Source organism: Bos mutus, chromosome X (genome assembly GCF_027580195.1).
Source record: "Bos mutus isolate GX-2022 chromosome X, NWIPB_WYAK_1.1, whole genome shotgun sequence".
Lineage (NCBI taxonomy): Eukaryota > Metazoa > Chordata > Mammalia > Artiodactyla > Bovidae > Bos > Bos mutus.
Genome location: NC_091646.1, coordinates 17,381,284 through 17,398,795, shown reverse-complemented (window position 1 = coordinate 17,398,795; position 17,512 = coordinate 17,381,284). Strand labels below are relative to the sequence as shown.

Genomic DNA, 17,512 nt, shown 5'->3' with positions numbered 1-17,512 from the left:
GGAAGCTCTGAAGATTCTTAACTTGATCACATTTACAGAGTCCCTTTTGCCTTGTAACATATTCACAGGTTCCAGGGATTAGGATGTAGACATCTTTGGGGAACCTTTATTCTGCCTACTACACTCAATTCCTCCAGTTGTGAAATGAGGGTAAAAGCAGAATCTACTGCAGATAAAATACTTAGCATAATGTCAGAGTAATGTTCACAATGAGGAAAATTCTCATAGTAGTCACTCAATAAAAAGCAACGCTCCAACCCATGGCCATCAAGCCAATCTCCTGTTCCTACCATAAGGTTTTGAGAGGCCCTGAAGACATATAAAAATGTATGTACATGTGTGTATATATATATATGTGTGTGTCTGTGTATATGTTTGCTGGAGAGAAGCTATGAAAAGTCATTCATATGAAGTTGTGGATTTACTGCAATTAGTTTGGCAGTCACATATTTAAATCTGGGATAAGTGAGTGGGACTGGGATTAAAAAGTCAAGTGTATCTGATTCATACGTGGGATCTAATGGACATGAGGGATAGAAACAGTATACTTGGTGTGAACTGTATAATTTAGTTTTCTAAAAAATGTAACTTTGACAAATCAAATGAATTGTTTGAGTGCCACCCAGTTGTTTAGTAGTTTTGCCTACTAAATAATAGCTGTTGCCTACAACATATTTGTTCCTTCAAATGGCTTAGATTTGAGAGTAGCTATCAGTTTAATGGATCCGTGTATTCAAGGAAGATTTGCATGGTGGCTCAATAAAATTATCCTATAATGAACAACATTGCAAATGTGATTATACAGGCAATAAATGAAGTGTTCATCCTTGATAGTGCTTTTTCTTTAGAAATGCAAATTTGGTAGGCTTTTTGTGATAAGCAAATCACTGAACATTTTGAAGGAATTAAGGGAGGAGAAGGTATGATAAAATAATCAGGAAGTTTTACTTAAGAATGATCTGATTAGAATGTAGAAATATTTTTAGAAGCATTTTATTCAGCTTTGAATGTTTATAACTATTTTATCAAATAGACAGAATAACTGATTTAATAAAACAACCAACATGAAACCTCTGACTTAGGAGCAGCTGAACACCCCCAAACCCTGCCTGAACTCTCTTTCCCATGGATTCTGTGGACAGTGATTCTGCGTCTCTCTCTTTTCTGCTTTGTCCCCTATTGTGTGATCAGAGGCCTGACTACTGGGACAGCCTTGTTCTCCTAGGAGTGGCAGGGTAGAGACCAGGGCCTGACCTCGAGCAGAGAGTTACCACATGGTTTTCTCTATTCCTGTAGTATCCTCCCCTACCCCCACCCCCAGTTTTGGATGGGGGCGAGTATACCAGGCTTTAAGTTGGTCATCCCTGGGGTCGGTCGCACATCTAGAGATTTCTAATGCAATACCAGAAAATATGACATTAAGGAAAGTCAGAAAAAGGCAATGAAGCCATATCAACCTAGAGTCCATGAAAGAATAAAAATAAGAGTACTTTAAGTGCTTTAAGTGTTGGCAAAAGTAGGATGCTTTCCATTTCATTTATTTATTTTTCATTGCACTGGGTCTTTATTGCTGCTTGGGCTACTCTCTAGTTGCAGTGAGTGAGGCCTACTCTTCACTGACGTGTGCGGGCTTCTCATTGCAGGGGCGTGTCTTGTTGCAGAGCACAGGTTCTAGGTGCTTCACAGCCGAGCACAGGCATGGGCTTCAGTAGTTGCAACACATGAGTTCAGTGGTTGTGCCTCCTGGGTTCTAGAGCAAAGGCTCAACAGTTGTGGCACACGACATGTGGGATCTTCCTGGACCAGGGATTGAATCCGTGTCTCCTGCATTGGCAGACAGATTCTTCACCACTGAGCCACTAGGATAGCCCCTTGATTCCATTTAAAAGTGAAAAAATAAGCTGAGTCAAGGCAGTTAAGTATAATACTAATACTGGTAATTTGCCCATGTGAAGAAGGAAAGACTTAACTCCTAAAATGAATTCTATTTCAGGGTAGAAATAGAATTAGCGCTCTCAGTCTAGAAATAGGTCCAGAGTTCTCACAAGTCCCTGTCTGAGTTTCCCTTAAGCAAGCCTTTATCCATAGCCTGAAAAACCTTTTGTCTAAGTCTACTTGTGCATAAGTCCAAGAACCCCAAGTAAATTAAAAAAAAAAAAAAACTATCTTATTAGTTTTTTCTAGGGTTGACACAGTAGCTTTATATTTATTATTTCTTTTAATTTTTATAACAACTATGGGAGGTATTATACCATTCTTAGCATAAACTAAAGTATACATTTGTACATACTAGACAGTGAAGAACAGGGAAGCCTGGTGTGCTGCAGTCCATGAGGTCACAAAGGGTTAGACATGACTTAGCAACTGAAAAACAACATAATAGACAGTAGGATATACAGTATCATTGGGACTCTCTGTTTCTGTTTCCAGTTCTCTATACTTGTTTGCTTTGTTCTTTGAAATAAGCTTCCTCTGGCTGTAGGGGTCATGGCTAACCAGTGGCCCTGGAACTGCACCCTCTAAGTTTCCTTCCCTTAGTGCTAGTTCAAAAAATGCTAGTGTGAGACTTGGATTCTGCTTACATCAAATTTTCATCCCATGACAAATCATTGTGTGTTAGGAGGGCAAGGTCATGTAGAAAGATAACAGTTCTCATTAGGAACCAATATTAAGATTAATAAGAGACTGTCTTAGTCTTTATGGGCTGCTATAACAGAATACCATAGACTGTGTGACTTATAAACAACAGAATTTACTTCTCACAGTTCTAGAGTCTGAAGTCCAAGGTCAGGTTGCTGGCAAATTCTGTATCTGGTGACAGCTCATAGATGGCCTGCTTCCTTCCTGCTTCATAGATGGCCATCTTTTCTGTGTCTTCACATGGCTGAAGAAGTGAAGGAGCTCTCTGGGGTCTCTTTCTTAAGGGCACTAATCCCATTCATGAGGGCTCCATCCTCATGACCTCGTCATCTCCTGAACACCCCACCACCAAATACCTTCACATTGTGGCTTAAGTTTCAACATAGGAATTTGGTGGGGAGAGGATGTAGAATCTCATGGGAGGGGAGGGTAGTGCAGACATGGCCCCCTTGGGGAGTGATCAGTTGGATAGCCATCCCAATTTGTGTCTGTTTGTAATCATTGTTTAATTTACTGATTTAAGCTTGTGCTCCTTTCTTTTCCCTATTTGTGTCACATTCAGTTCTCTTTCCCTCACTTTAGTTGTCATTGCTACTTGTTTATGGTTTTATCACCATCTCGAATTAAATTTTAAAAATTTCCACTTTTGAATGTCATTTCAGAGTCTAGGTCTTATCCCTCTATGAAAGTTATTCTTTTTTAAAAAATAGACTGTATTGTTTAGTGCAGATTTAGGTTCACAGTAGAAAGTACAGACTTTCCATATATACCTGCCCCCACAGTATCTTATTAATTTTTCTTTTATAGTTTTTCTCAATTATTAGTATTTCAGCATTCCTGAAAGATGACTGTATTTAAAGCATTTTGAGCATATTTTACTTTATTATGCTTCACTCTGCTCTTTTGAGGCTGATGACTCCCAATTCTATATTCCAAGTCTAGGCTTCTTTCCCTCCTTCCTTGTACATCCATTTGTCTGATGGACATCATCTGGTTGTCCTGCTGACCCTTCCAACCCAATAGGTCCAGGAATAAGAATCAGTATCTTATCCCCCTCCTGAAAGCCTGCTTCTCTTGTGTTCCCATGTCAAAGAGGGTTGTACCATTCACCCAGTTAATTACTCAAGCCAGAAATCTGGAAATTGACTGTCATAGTCATTCTTTTCTCGTCAGACATATCCAGTTATCATACTTTGCACATTATACCTCCTAAATTCTACCCTTATCCCTGTTGTTGTTGCTGTAGTTCAGAAACTCATCATCTCTCGCTTAGATGACTGTTCCAGCATGCAAACTCATCTGTTTGCTTCCATTCTTGTCCATATCCAGTCCATTCCCAAAGCCAAAGTGATCCTCCTAAAATGCAAATCTAATTATGTTGCTCTGCTACTTAAAAACCCTTAAGAGTCTCCCCTTGCATCCAGGAAAAGACCCAAGATCTTTCCTGGTCTGGATCCTGCTCATCTTTCTAGCACCATCTCCCATGACTACATCTCTCCACCCTCCGGCAGCATCTTCCTCTAGCTTTCCTGACTGGGACCTCTTGATATAATACAGTCTTGGGTACCAATTCAGACTTCACCAGTTGAGCCAAGTTATACTTAAACTCTCTGAGCCTCACTTTCTTTATTTGTAAAAGCGGATTGCCTAACTACTTCACAGGATTGTTATGAAGAGGAACTGTGATGATGTTAGCAAAATACTTGGCATACAGTAAGCATTTGAATGTGGTACTTTATTACTTATATCAGGCCATATTATTCCAGCCCTTGTGAATTTTGCATAGGGTTCTCCTTGTCTTTTGCACTCTTTCATTTAACAGTTACTTCTTGACCACCTACTATATGCCAGTATTCTAAGAAGTTGGAAAACATGGATACACCAGAAAAACAGTCTGATCCACTTTATTCCTCTTTAGGCAAGTCCTTTTTGACATTCCTAGGTCTAGGATGCTCTGTGCTACACCTTCCTGTTGTATATTATTCTAATTCCCTTGTTTCATTTATCAACTTATCATGCTATAGAGTAAATGATGCTAATGGACTCTAGACTATCATTTTCTTACAAGCTGGGTAGGGACTGTATGTTATTAATTGGTGTACACTGAATGCTAACAGTGCCTGATAATCATTCACTTAAATATGTGGAGGAAACATGTAGAAGATATTTGGTGAATGTCTCTTGGATGAAATAAAAATACAAGTCCACAAAATAGTTTTCTTCCATTGTTTACTGCAGGTATTCACTATTTCAGCTCCCTTTAGGCTTTTAGGGCTATCCTAGAAATCTGCCTCCTGATTCTGTTTTGCAAGGATTAAAAACAATTTGAGTACAAAAACAATCATGTTTAAAATGAAGCTTAAGAGTGTAATTCAGTGTGAGAAAATTCCAGGCCACAAGCACTGCAAGGATCTGACCTGATGACCTTACATTCATTTCATTTCTATTTTCGTGTTTTAAGATGTTATCAGCATCCATTTTTTAAGTTTTATCTTTTCAGTGGTTTTTATGACTTTAGAATTTGTTTTCTTTGATTATATATTTTTTGCCATGTGCTCACCCGAGTGCATGTTTTGACAATTTTTTCTTTTTTTCCTGTGCTGTTTTTTTCCCTATAGTCTTCATTCCCTGGGAACTTGCACTTGGTTTTGGTCCTTCGTCCCACCAGTTTTCTCCAACGAACTTTCACAGACATTGGATTTCGATTTAGTCAGGAAGATTTCATGCTCAAATTACCGGTAAGAATATATTATTTAAGTGTTTTGACCCTTTCTCATGAAGAATTTGTATCATGTTGTTGTTATTTTACATGTGGTCACAAGTGCATGTAAAAGAAACAAATTTAGATTTTGTCTTCCAAAAATGTAAATTCAAAATGCCTTAAAGTCTTCTGCTCCTACTGTTAAAGTAAAGGAAAAGATTAGTCAATTTGTAACAAAGCAGTTCGTTTTGAAAAAAGATGTAAATCCCATATGTTATATATGTGTGTGTGTGTGTATATATATATATGTGTATGTATTTGTGTGTGTGTATAAAATCAGGACATTTTATTTTTAGAGAATAAAATGAATGTGTGTTTTATGTATTTGACCTCCCATGAACTTACATCCTGAGCAGTTCAGAGTAGCTTTTTTTTTTTTTTCCAGAAGATATTTTTATACACTTTTAGTGTAGGAAATAAGAGTGCTCATAAATTTTGCTACTTTTGCAAAGATCAGTCCCTCATGATAAATTATAATTTACTATAGAAAGCCCTTCCTTTGTCATGGGCTTAACATTCTTTCAGAGGGTTGACCACAGACAGTGCAAAATTTTTAGGTCAGAGAGAATCAGGTGTTTGGGTTTCTATGGAGATTACTTTCATTTTACAGAGAAATGTTTTGTAAATGAAAACTATTATTCCTTGAGGGAAGGTAGCGTATCCATGTGTGTGGGGATGTACAGGAGAGAGTTGTTAGAACCATTTATAAAAGATAAATTTCTGCTAAACGAATGCTTAAGTTCATTGTACAGTTGGCTGTGTGGAGGAGTGCCATGGAGGGCAGTTAACGGTATCTTTCTCACTTATTTGTATAGGTTGTTATGCTGAGCTCAGTTAGTGATTTGCTGACATACATTGATGACAAGCAGTTAACCACTGAGTTAGGCGGCACCTTGCAGTACAGCCACAGTGAATGGATCACCTTCAGAAATGTATGTTTCTTTTGCCCTTACTGTAGAGCCTGTAGTTCATTTTTGAAATCTAGTTCTAGAATTTTTTTTTTTCTTCCTTGGGAAAAACAGATTTCTGGGGTTCCTATTTTTCAAAAACATATAATTCAACGTCTTGATTTTCTTGCTTAGGAAATATCTAGAAATGATGAAGAGTCACTGAGGATGGCATTTAAATGAGAGGCCTAGGGAATAAGGAGACCTTACTCTGCCCACCCTCTCCTGTGGCCGTGTAGTAACTTGAAGAAACCAAGGGTTTGGGTTCAAATCCTAGCACTGCTGATTTTTATCAATATAACTTTGTGCAAGTTGTAAAAGCTCTCTCAGCCTCAGTTTTTCCAACTATACAGTGGGAAGAATAAGACTTTACCTCATTGGGTTATTGAGAAGATTAAATAAGATTACAGATGTACCATGTTTGACACTGTGCCTGGCCTATGGCTTGCCCTCAGAAAATGAGAGTCATCTTATTAATCTCATCAGTCTAGTGATTCTGCTGGGGGCAGTTAAATTTATAGCAAAAATGCCTTCTGTTCTAGAAATGTATGGATAAGCAAGGGCTCTGTGCCTCACTAGAGTGAATTTGTCATATAAGAGTCTTCTAATTCCAGAGGGATGGGAACCCTTCTGAAGGAAATAATGATATTTACTTAAATCAGGATTTTATTTTCCTCATCTTTATTTTCATTCAGCAGTCCTGTTCATTCATATGAAAGTGAGTCGTCAAAATAAGCAGTGGCTTGCCTTTAATAACCTAGAAAGCTAAAAATAAAAGAGCAGATGCCTTGAGTTACATGGTAAACAGAGGGTTTATATAGTCTCTAAATGTTGTCCTTTCTCTAAGTCACTGATTTTGGAAACAAAATGAACAACCAAACCTTACTTGACATTTTAGGGCAGCAGAGCCTTTGGGGTCATAACTTCAAATCTTCTCCAGAACTTGAAATGAATTATTGTGACTAATGTTCCTCTGTCATCTTAGTCCATCAAATGCTAACACTTGTTCATAAATGATAATAAAGTGGCTTTGATGGTCTCATATCTCTTCAGAAGTAGTTATTATTCAAACAATTGTGCAATTCCAAAATTAAATAGAATAAGGAACACACAATGTTTTGCCAGATAATAAAACAAATTACTCAGTACGTGGCATATTTAAGAAACGGTTTTCATCATTGTTTGAGAAATAAGTACAGATGTTTAGATATTCAAGAAGTCTCTTCACCTCACTAAGTTTCTTAGGGGCTTAGATGCAAAGTTAGGGTTCATTGTCAAGGCCAATGCTAACTTTCCTTGCAGAGGAGAGGTCATAGTATATGTCTTGGCTGTCATATCTAAATGAAAGTTAATATAGTTGCTGGTCTAGGTTTTGATATGCTGGCCAAGTTACCACAGAATTAAGAGAATCATGCACGGGCTCTTTGCAGGCTATAGAAAATTTTGCCCTCACAGTGAAAGATACGGCTCAGATGTTACAGTCCTTTGGAACTGAACTGGCTGAGACAGAACTACCAGGTGACATTCCTGCAATGGAAGAAATTCTTGCAATTCGTGCTGAAAGGTACCACCTGTTAAAGGTATGTCTGATAGGGGAGACAAACCAAAATTTTCCATGGTCTTTCTTTTGATAGAGAGGTGTTGAGTGTGTCTTATTTCACACAGATTGCTGGGTAGGGAGACAAAAAGAGATGTTTATATGGTGTAAAGCACAATATTAAAAAAAGAGTACGAGAGGAGGATGTCCTGGATATGTTGAATTTAAGTGGCCCTTTTTTTGAAATGGTGCCCCTCCCCCTTCCCTCTCCCCATCCATAACCACTAGTTCTCTGTTTCTTTTTTCACTAGTTTGTTTTACTTTTTAGATTCCACATATAAGTGACATCATATGGTATTTGTCTTTCTCTGTCTGACTTATTTCACTTAGCATAATACCCTCCCAGTCCATCCATGTCGTTGCAAATGGCAAGATTCTATTCTTTAATGGCCGAGTAGTTTTCCATTGTATATATATATGTATGTATACCATATCTTCTTTATCCAGTCATCTGTTGTTGGATGCTTAGGTTGCTTCCATATTAAATTAGAACTTTCTACCAGTGAGAGGAAGCTACAAACTGAGCCTTGGGGTACTTGTGCCTATAAAATTGGGGACTGTAAATCTGTCTCAATAGGCAGAGGCTTCTTGGAGATTCTTGCAGCTTTTGGATTCCATGGTACTGAGGTAGTTCTTGACTTTTCAGTGATGAAAGCAAAGGCTGTGCTAGAACTATGCTATTCTGCATCTGTTGCTGTATGCTGCCTTCTACCCAGCTCATTCAGAATAGGTGCCCAGCAGGCTGACACTTCCTATTTTGCCTTTGTACAGAAGGATATCACAGCTGTAACCAAAGAAGGAAAATTTCTGCTAACAAATCTGGAAGTGCCTGATGCTGAGGGTGCTGTGAGTTCAAGACTTGAAAATCATCAGCCGACTAGTGGTGACTGGCAAACTATTAATAAGTAAGTAGTATTCTTTGGGGTTTAGAGTTACTTATCTTATACTTTTGATAGGGAATTATATATTTTTGTGGCTACCTGTTAACCTGCAAAAGCATTCCTGGACCTCTGGCATTCAAGCTGAGAACTCCTCCCCATGTTGACCCACAGATATTAGTTTGCTCATAGGCGAGATTCTGTGGACACTGATAGTCTCTACCTGGACCAAATGTCATGGGCTGTGACTTTGCCTATAATTCTTAACATCCAAAGCAGGGTTATCTACCTACCTGCAATACAAATCATTGGTTTAATGATGATTTTGCTTTGTTAAGATTGCTGACTCAAGTACATGATATGGAAATAGCTTTTGATGGATTTTGGGAAAAACACCAGCTAAAAATGGAGCAGTATTTGCAACTCTGGAAGTTTGAGCAGGATTTTCAAGAGGTCAGTTAAAACTTTTCTTGGGTACAGTTTCTTTTGTTATGCTGGAGGTTCTTACTCCTTGATCATCAGAAACACAGTCTCACAAGATGCAGGATGCCCATGTATACCCCCAGAGAGGTGAAAAGGAGGCAAGTGTGAGTGTGCTTTGACTTAGAATGAAGAAAACAGCTACGAAAATGCCAACACTTATACTTCTCTGGCTCAGGCTCATTTCTTATGGGAAAGCACTTAAGGGGCTAACGTAGATGACAGGGGTAAAGTTGCTGTCTGCGTTGATGTTTGATAGTCAAATGTATTTTAGATGTAAAATACTTTCAGACTATGGGAAATCTACCAAGGGAATAATACTAACTTCCTTCATGATTTTTAAACTACCATCTACCTATGCTGACGATATTTAATATGATCTAACAAAACATTTTTTTCTGATTCAGCGACTTATTTCTATAAAAAAGCCTGATGGATGAGATTAAATTGTGTTTAATTATACATTATTTAAAAGGTTATAAGTATATTCTAGTTCTGTCCTTCTGGAAAATCCATCCTATATGGTCAAGAGACATAGCTTCATTTTCCTTTCCCTTTATAGTCGGCCTCCATGCTTCTACCAGTCTCTGTCATAGTATTTTCCCAGGGATCCAAGGAAAAGTCACTTCTCTCTCTTACATGTGGTCAGCCTGTTTCTGCCCATGAATGGCTGACTTGCCTAGTATTCCATTTGTTCTAGCCAAATCAGTTGGGGGAGGGGACCCAGGGCTCAGTTATTACCAGCCTTTTCCCTCTGGTGATTCAGATTTTGAAGTGTCAGGCTCTCGGTAAAACTTTTCTTAAAGAAAGAATAGGTATAGAACAGTCTTTTGGACTCTGTGGGAGAGGGTGAGGGTGGGATGATATGGGAGAATGGCATTGAAACATGTATAATATCATATGTGAAACGAATCATCAGTCCAGGTTTGATGCATGATACAGGATGCTCGGGGCTGGTGCACTGGGATGACCCAGAGGGATGGTATGGGGAGGGAGGTGGGAGTGGGGGTCAGGATGGAGAACACACGTACACCCGTGGTGGATTCATGTTGATGTATGGCAAAACCAATACAATATTGTAAAGGAATTAGCCTCCAATTAAAATAAATAAATTTATATTAAAAAAAAATGAAAGAATAGGTCAGATTACTCTTGGGCCTTCCAGATATTAATGTCTGTCCCTCCTCTCCAACCAAACACATGTAGCAACATTACTTTTCCTGAACAAACCCATTGTGCCTCTACTTATATGTTAATTTGCCTCCAGGTTGCATTGTCATCCTGTGGTTATAGTCTGTTCTGTGAAGTCGTTGTTGCCTCTGATCACTATTATTGTTTGTCATGAGTCCGAATCTCACTGATGCAATCTGTCTCTCATAGTGACATAGGCTCTGATAGGTTCATAGCAGATAGGTTCTGAATATTTAGGCATTTAACTAAATAAAAGCATATGTGGGAATTTAAACTTGTAAGAAAAAACTTGAATATTCTCAAACTTGAGATCCTCTTGAACACACAAAATAGGAATATTTTCTTGCATAATCACAGTACAGTGGCCATATTTTTTACATTTATGAATAATGTAATACTTTTCTATTATCTGCAATCAGCATTCCAATTTTCTCAATTGACTCAATCATGTCCTTTATATCATTTTCCTGCCTCAGCACAGGATCCAGTCTAGAGGGTCAGGTATTGCATTAAGTTGTCATGTGTCTTTAGTCTCCTTTAATCTCTAATGTTTTTATAGCCTTTCTTTGTCTTTTATGACACTGACATTTTGGAAAAATACAGTCGTTTTTAAAATAAAATGTTCACCATTTTGAGTATGTCTGACATTGTCTCATGATTGGATTAACCTGCATATGACCAGCAAGAATACTGCATATGTGACGTGTCCTTTGGAGGGTTTTGGTCACCCTTTCAGGGTGCTGTTGAATTTCTCCATACTACAGTTACTTCCCCCCACCACCCCTGCCTGCCCTTGCAACTGGTTGGAAATATTGGGTTGGCCAAAGGTTCATTCAGGTTTTCCTGGAAGATGTTATGGAAAAACCCGAATGAACTTTTCGGCCAACCCAATATGTAGGGAAAAAATGTAAGGCCATGCAATTATCTTGCTCCTCATCAAAAATTCATCAGTGTATCATCAGTTGATGATTCTTGCTCCAACCAATCTTTACTATGATAGTTGTGAAATGCTGATTTTTTGTGTAGATATGTCATGAGGTTGTAGCTGTTTTAGGGCCACCAATAGGAACAAGAGCACAAGTCATTTTGAAGATGCTAGAAAAATGTCTGTCAAAAATGCCCTTTAGTACAATATTTATCTACTTATTGGGCTTAGGACTTCATAGCTTTTAATTCATTATGTTCTTGACTGTTCTGTTGTTTGCACCTGGCTGTTGTGTCCTTGTGACATGTCCAGACATTTTTATCAGTTCTTTACTTTCTGGCATAAAGAGATGTTCCAAGCTTATCATATTCCTGTTCTGTCTCAGCCCTGGAATCAGCCAATTTCCTATGAAGCCCCAATTTCTTTTTCTGGAAAATGATTTTCAAAACCAAGGTCTGGGTATTAGATGTGCTCATTGCTACTGAAGGGTCTTTGTTTCTAGAGCCACTCACCATACAGCTAGGGAATATATGTGCATGTATATGCACGTATGTATACCTCTATACATGTCCACATACAAATGCCTTCACATGTACATTGTGATCTTTTATAAATCATCAGTGCACACTGATGTCTAGCAGGTTAAATTTTAATAGATTATATTGATTTCTGTGAATAAGATATCTGAAAACATTTTCCGTATGTGTGATTTTTCCATGTTGAGGTTCTTAATTAATAGCATTTACTACAAAGCTTGATTATTAGGTGAAAAGGCTTAATAATTTGCGTGCTTTGAAGACTTTTTCTCCTCCCCTACTTTTAGCTCGTGAGTGAAGCTGAACTTATACTAAATCAACAAGCGGAGTTGGCAGATGTAACAGGGACTATAGCTCAAGTGAAACAAAAAATTAAAAAGTTGGAAAACTTGGATGAAAATTCTCAGGTAAGATTATATTTTAGATATGCAGTGTCTCTAAAGAGTATAATAGTTACATTTTGATGTCTTTTGGTAGTATAAACCCTTATGACTAGTCTCTTGTAACAACAGTCTGTATGATGGGCTCAACAATATTTGTCTATTCTGTTCAGTGTGGGCCTGAGATGAACTTGCAGACATCTCATATAGTTGTAACTGTTTCAGGCCCATCCATAGGAACAAGAGCATACATCATTTTGAAGAAGCTAGAAAAATGTCTATCAAGAATGCTGTTTGGTATTTGGAAATGATGGAAACCTTAAAAATATAATTCCTTAAATAACCATCATTTGATATATGCAACTGAATCAGACACAGATTCATATAGATAGGTCTATTTAGCCTTACCAGCTGTGTGGCCTTGGGTAAACTAAGTTTTCTAAACCTCTGTGTCCTTATCTATAAATTGGGGATGTGATGACCTACTTTGCAGAGTGATTATTAGGAATTATTTGGATGCTGTGGATAAAACACTTAGCACAGTACCTGGGATATATGGACATAAAGCATAAATACTCACAAGAGCCAGCTGTCATTTATTCTGCTGGTCTTAAAGCTTGAACTCAAGGCTTTACACTCAACACATTCTAGCTTTGCTCTCCTGTCTTGTATGTGAGAGCGAGGCTGTTGTTTTTAAGGTGAGAAAGTGAAAGTAGCTCAGTCATGTCTGACTCTCTGCGACCCCATGGACTATACAGTCCATGGAATTCTCCAGGCCAGAATACTGGAGTGGGTAGCCTTTCCCTTCTCCAGGGGACTTTCCCAACCCAGGGATCAAACCCAGGTCTCCTGCATGACAGGCAGATTCTTTACCAGCTGAGCCACCAGGTAAGCCCTTTTAAGGTGTATTCTCAACAAATAAATGGATTTCTCGGTAGCATAAGCATCTAAAAACAAAATTGAGAGGCAGTGGTTGTGGTGCTCAGTTCTGGAATTTTACTTGTAGATCTTTGTGATCATGGGGCAAGTTCCAGATCTCTTTGGTTTGGAAAAAAAGAGAAGGCAAACTGGCTTCAGAGCTTCGAATTTTTTGTCTGTTTTTGTTTTGTTTGTTTTCATTTTGTTGTGTTTTGAATAATTTTTAGTTTTAATTGTGGTAAGACACTCAAAATATAATTCACCATCTTAACCATTTTGAAGTGTATGGTTCAACAGTATTGAGGATATCTGCATTATTGTGTAACACATCTCCAGATCTTTTTCATCTTGCAAAACAATGTGAATACACTCAACACTGCTTAACTGTACACTTCAAAATGGATAAGATGGTAAATTTTATGTTTCAGTCACAACACAGGGTTGAGACAGTCAGTAGTTAGAATGGAGACTAAGCTTTGAGTTCCTTTTTGACAGGGAAACCCTGTGGCGGTCTCTTCAAATCTGTCAAGTCCTCAAAAAAGTGAAGTGAAGTGAAGTTGTTCAGTCGTGTCTGACTCTTTGTGACCCCGTGGACTGTAGCCTACGAGGCTCCATCCATGGGATTTTCCAGGCAAGAATACTGGAGTGGGTTGCCATTTCCTTCTCCAGGGGATCTTCCCGACCCAGGGATTGAAACCGGGTCTCCCGCATTGCAGGCAGATGCTTTACTGTCTGAGCCGTCAAGTCCTCAAGTAGATGGCAACTAGATCTAACAGGATTTCCATGGCTGAGGTGATATGAAATCCCTTAGCTTTCACTTGGCTGGTTTGCATCTCATTGATTATATTTTGTTCTGTTCTAAATCTGTACCTCCCAGGAGGAGCAAATCTCATCCACCTTCTGGGTGGGCTGGTTAATTTTCTGTTTCTGTGACCAGAAGTGCATGAGCTTCCGATAACACCGCTGCCATAGCTAATGACATTAGGCTTTTCAGGTGGCACTAGTGGTAAATGACCTGCCTGCTGATGCAGGAGACATAAGAGATGCAGGTTCAATCCCTGGGTCGAGAAGATCCCCTGGAGGAGGGCATGGCAACTCACTCCAGTATTCTTGCCTGGAGAATCCCATGGATAGAGGAGCATGGTGGGCTACAGTCCATGGGCTTGCAAAGAGTCAGACACAACTGAAGCAACTTAGCATGCACATGCACGTATAGCTAATGACTATAACTGGAAGCTTTTTTGCAGCTGGCAGAAGTATGACATCAAACCGTACACTTGGCAATATCTCCCTCTGGCTCAACCAATTTCCTTTTTAATTACGTTTTCTCCCCCTCTATTCAGATGGAGATCTCGCAGTTATTATTTTCCTTCTTTCTTAAAATCAGGACCTGTTAGCAAAGGCCCGGTTCGTAATAATACATGGACACAGGCTCGCAGCAAGTCATCATTATGCCCTGGATTTGATCTGTCAGAGGTGCAATGAACTACGTTACCTTTCTGATATTTTGGTAAATGAAATCAGAACCAAACGGATACAGCTCAACAGGACCTTTAAAATGCATAAACTCCTACAGCAGGTAACGTCACAGGACATGGTGCATTTCTGAAAGATAAATTATATATTTTTTTCTACCCGAGTCCTTCTCAGAGGCTATAGGGCCAGGGTTTGGCATAGCTTTGAAATTAGATTTGTAAGAAGTCTGAATAACTGAGTTTGATTATGCCTATTTCATTCGTCCACTTTGCAGTATTCACGGCCGGTCCAAGATTAAGGACCATAAGGATTTTGGCCCCTGTTCTGAATATGAGCATGGTGGTAGTGATGGCTTCCTCTGTTTTAGGTTCATCTCTGAAGCCTCTGCTCTGGTGATAGTTTGCAGTTAGAACACTTTGAAAAACCATGGGGGCCATTTTGCTCTAGTCTGACTCTTATTCCACATTTCATAGTTACAGCAATGTAACTGTGAGCAACAGTGATTAGAAACTGTTCTAACAACAAACAGTGATTAGAAACTGTTCCTCCATGGAATAAGAGTCTGACCCCTTTGATGATTAGGCAGTGAAGAGAAGTTTTGATCATGGCAGTGGAATGTAAAATAGGGGTATCACATACAGGCATTGGATCTGAACATGAGCATTCTAATCTGTACATCTTCTGTGGCGAGGAAACTTTTTCTTTGTGCTAGGCGATCATCATGCATTTTTATTACACTTGAGATTTTGCAAAGAATTTCATATTTCAGTTATTGATTTTTGGGAAAGAATGTGCAGCTGGTGTTGAGAGAATGGTCAGAATGAATTCCTTGTTATGAAATGAGTGCAGGGCTTCCCAGCCTTGGCCGTGCCTCTGAAGTACCTGTGGAGATACAGAGAAGAGATTTCTGGTTGCCAAGGGGGAGGTTCGTCAGGGAGGGATGGAATAGGAGATTGGGGTAAGCAGATGCAAACTATTACATACAGGATGGATAAACAACAAAGTTCTACTCTATACCACAGGGAACTATATTCAATATCCTGTGATAAACCATAATGGAAAAGGATATGAAAAAGAGTATATATGTATATATATAACTGAATCACTTGAATCACTTTGCTATGCAGCAGAAATTAGTACAACATTGTAAATCAGCTATATTTCAAAAAAAAAAAAAAAAAAAGAAAGAAAGAAAGAAAGAAAGAAATACCTGTGGAGCCTGGCTTACAGCCCAGAGCTACTGAATTAGAATTTCTGGGAGTAGAGATTTTTTTTTTCTTTTTAACAGCTCTGAAAACAACTCTGATTCATAGCAGCCAGGGCTGATAAATACTCTCCTAAGGGACAAACAGATTTCTCATTTATTCATTCATGGTTTGTGTGTGTGTGGGATTTTCTTACCAGGCTCTCCAGTGCTGTGATGAAGGAGAGTGCCTTCTGGCTAATCAAGAAATAGACAAGTTTCAGTCTAAAGAAGATGCACAGAAGGCCCTCCAAGACATTGAAAATTTTCTTGAAATGGCTCTACCCTTTATAAATTATGATCCTGAAACCCTACAGTATGAATTTGGTATAATTTTATCTCCTGAACTCAAGGTAAGAGACTTGGGGGGGCATGGAAACAAATTTTTAAAAGCTATGATTGTGTTAGTGTTGATAAGAGTTTTACTGCTTCACAGGTAACTTTACATCATGTTGCAATTACAGAGTTCTCTTAACGATTAGGGTTATATCAGAGCCACTGTTACGTGTCAAAGAATCCTAATATTTATATTTGCCTTATAATGAGTAATTTCCTACCTGGAATGTTAGGTCCATGAATCAAAGTAAATCAGAAGTGCTCAAACAGGAGATAGCAAGAGTGAACATTGACATTTTAGTAATCAGTTAACTAAAATGGACTGGAATGGGCGAATTTAATTCAGATGACTATTATATCTACTACTGTGGGCAAGGATCCCTTGGAAGAAATAGAGTAGCCTTCGTGGTCAATGAAAGAGTCCAAAGTGCAGTACTTGGGTGCACTCTCAAAAATGACAGAATGATCTCAGTTCATTTCCAAGGCAAACCATTCAACATCACAGTAATCCAAGTCTATGCCCCAACCACTGATGCTGTAGAAGATGAAATTGATCAGATCTATGAGGACCTACAAGACCTTCCAGAACTAACATGATATGAAAGATGTCCTTATCATCATAGGGGATTGGAATGCAAAAGTAGGAAGTCAAGAGATACCTGGAGTAACAGGCAAGATTGGCCTTGGAATACAAAATGAAGCAGGGCAAAGCTAACAGAGTTTGCCAAGAGAACACACTGGTCATAGCAAACAACCTCTTCCAATAACACAAGAGACGACTCTACACAAGGACATTACCATATGGTCAACACTGAAATCAGATTGATTACATTCTTTGCAGCCGAAGATGGAGAAGCTCTATACAGTCAGCAAAAACAAGACCAGGTGCTGACTGTGGCTCAGATCATGAACTCCTTATTGCAAAATTCAGACTTCAATTGAAGAAAGTAGGGGAAACCACTAGACCATTCAGGTATGATCTAAATCAAATCTCTTACTATTATACAGTAGCAGTGAGAAATAGATTCAAGGGATTAGATTTGATAAATAGAGCACCTGAAGAACTATGGACAGAGGTTCATGACATTGTACAGGAGGTGGGGTTCAAAACCATCCCCAAGAAGAAGAAATGCAGAAAGGCAAAATGGTTGTCTGAGGAGGCCTTACAGATAGCTGAGAAAAGAAGAGAAGTGAAAGGCAAGGG

General features: G+C 38.7%; 1 protein-coding gene across 4 annotated transcripts in view; it reads left to right on the top strand.

Moving 5' to 3' along the window:
• The window catches only part of MCF2 (MCF.2 cell line derived transforming sequence), a 78,160-nt gene that overhangs the window by 15,002 nt on the left and 45,646 nt on the right, over nt 1-17,512 (top strand). For all 4 annotated transcript variants that reach the window (XM_005896892.2, XM_005896891.2, XM_005896894.2 and 1 more), the window contains 8 exons: nt 5,259-5,378; nt 6,217-6,333; nt 7,779-7,928; nt 8,717-8,850; nt 9,162-9,276; nt 12,243-12,362; nt 14,641-14,832; nt 16,134-16,325. In XM_005896892.2, the coding sequence (XP_005896954.1) occupies nt 5,259-5,378; nt 6,217-6,333; nt 7,779-7,928; nt 8,717-8,850; nt 9,162-9,276; nt 12,243-12,362; nt 14,641-14,832; nt 16,134-16,325 (1,140 nt within the window). The remainder of the gene's footprint in view (nt 1-5,258; nt 5,379-6,216; nt 6,334-7,778; nt 7,929-8,716; nt 8,851-9,161; nt 9,277-12,242; nt 12,363-14,640; nt 14,833-16,133; nt 16,326-17,512) is intronic.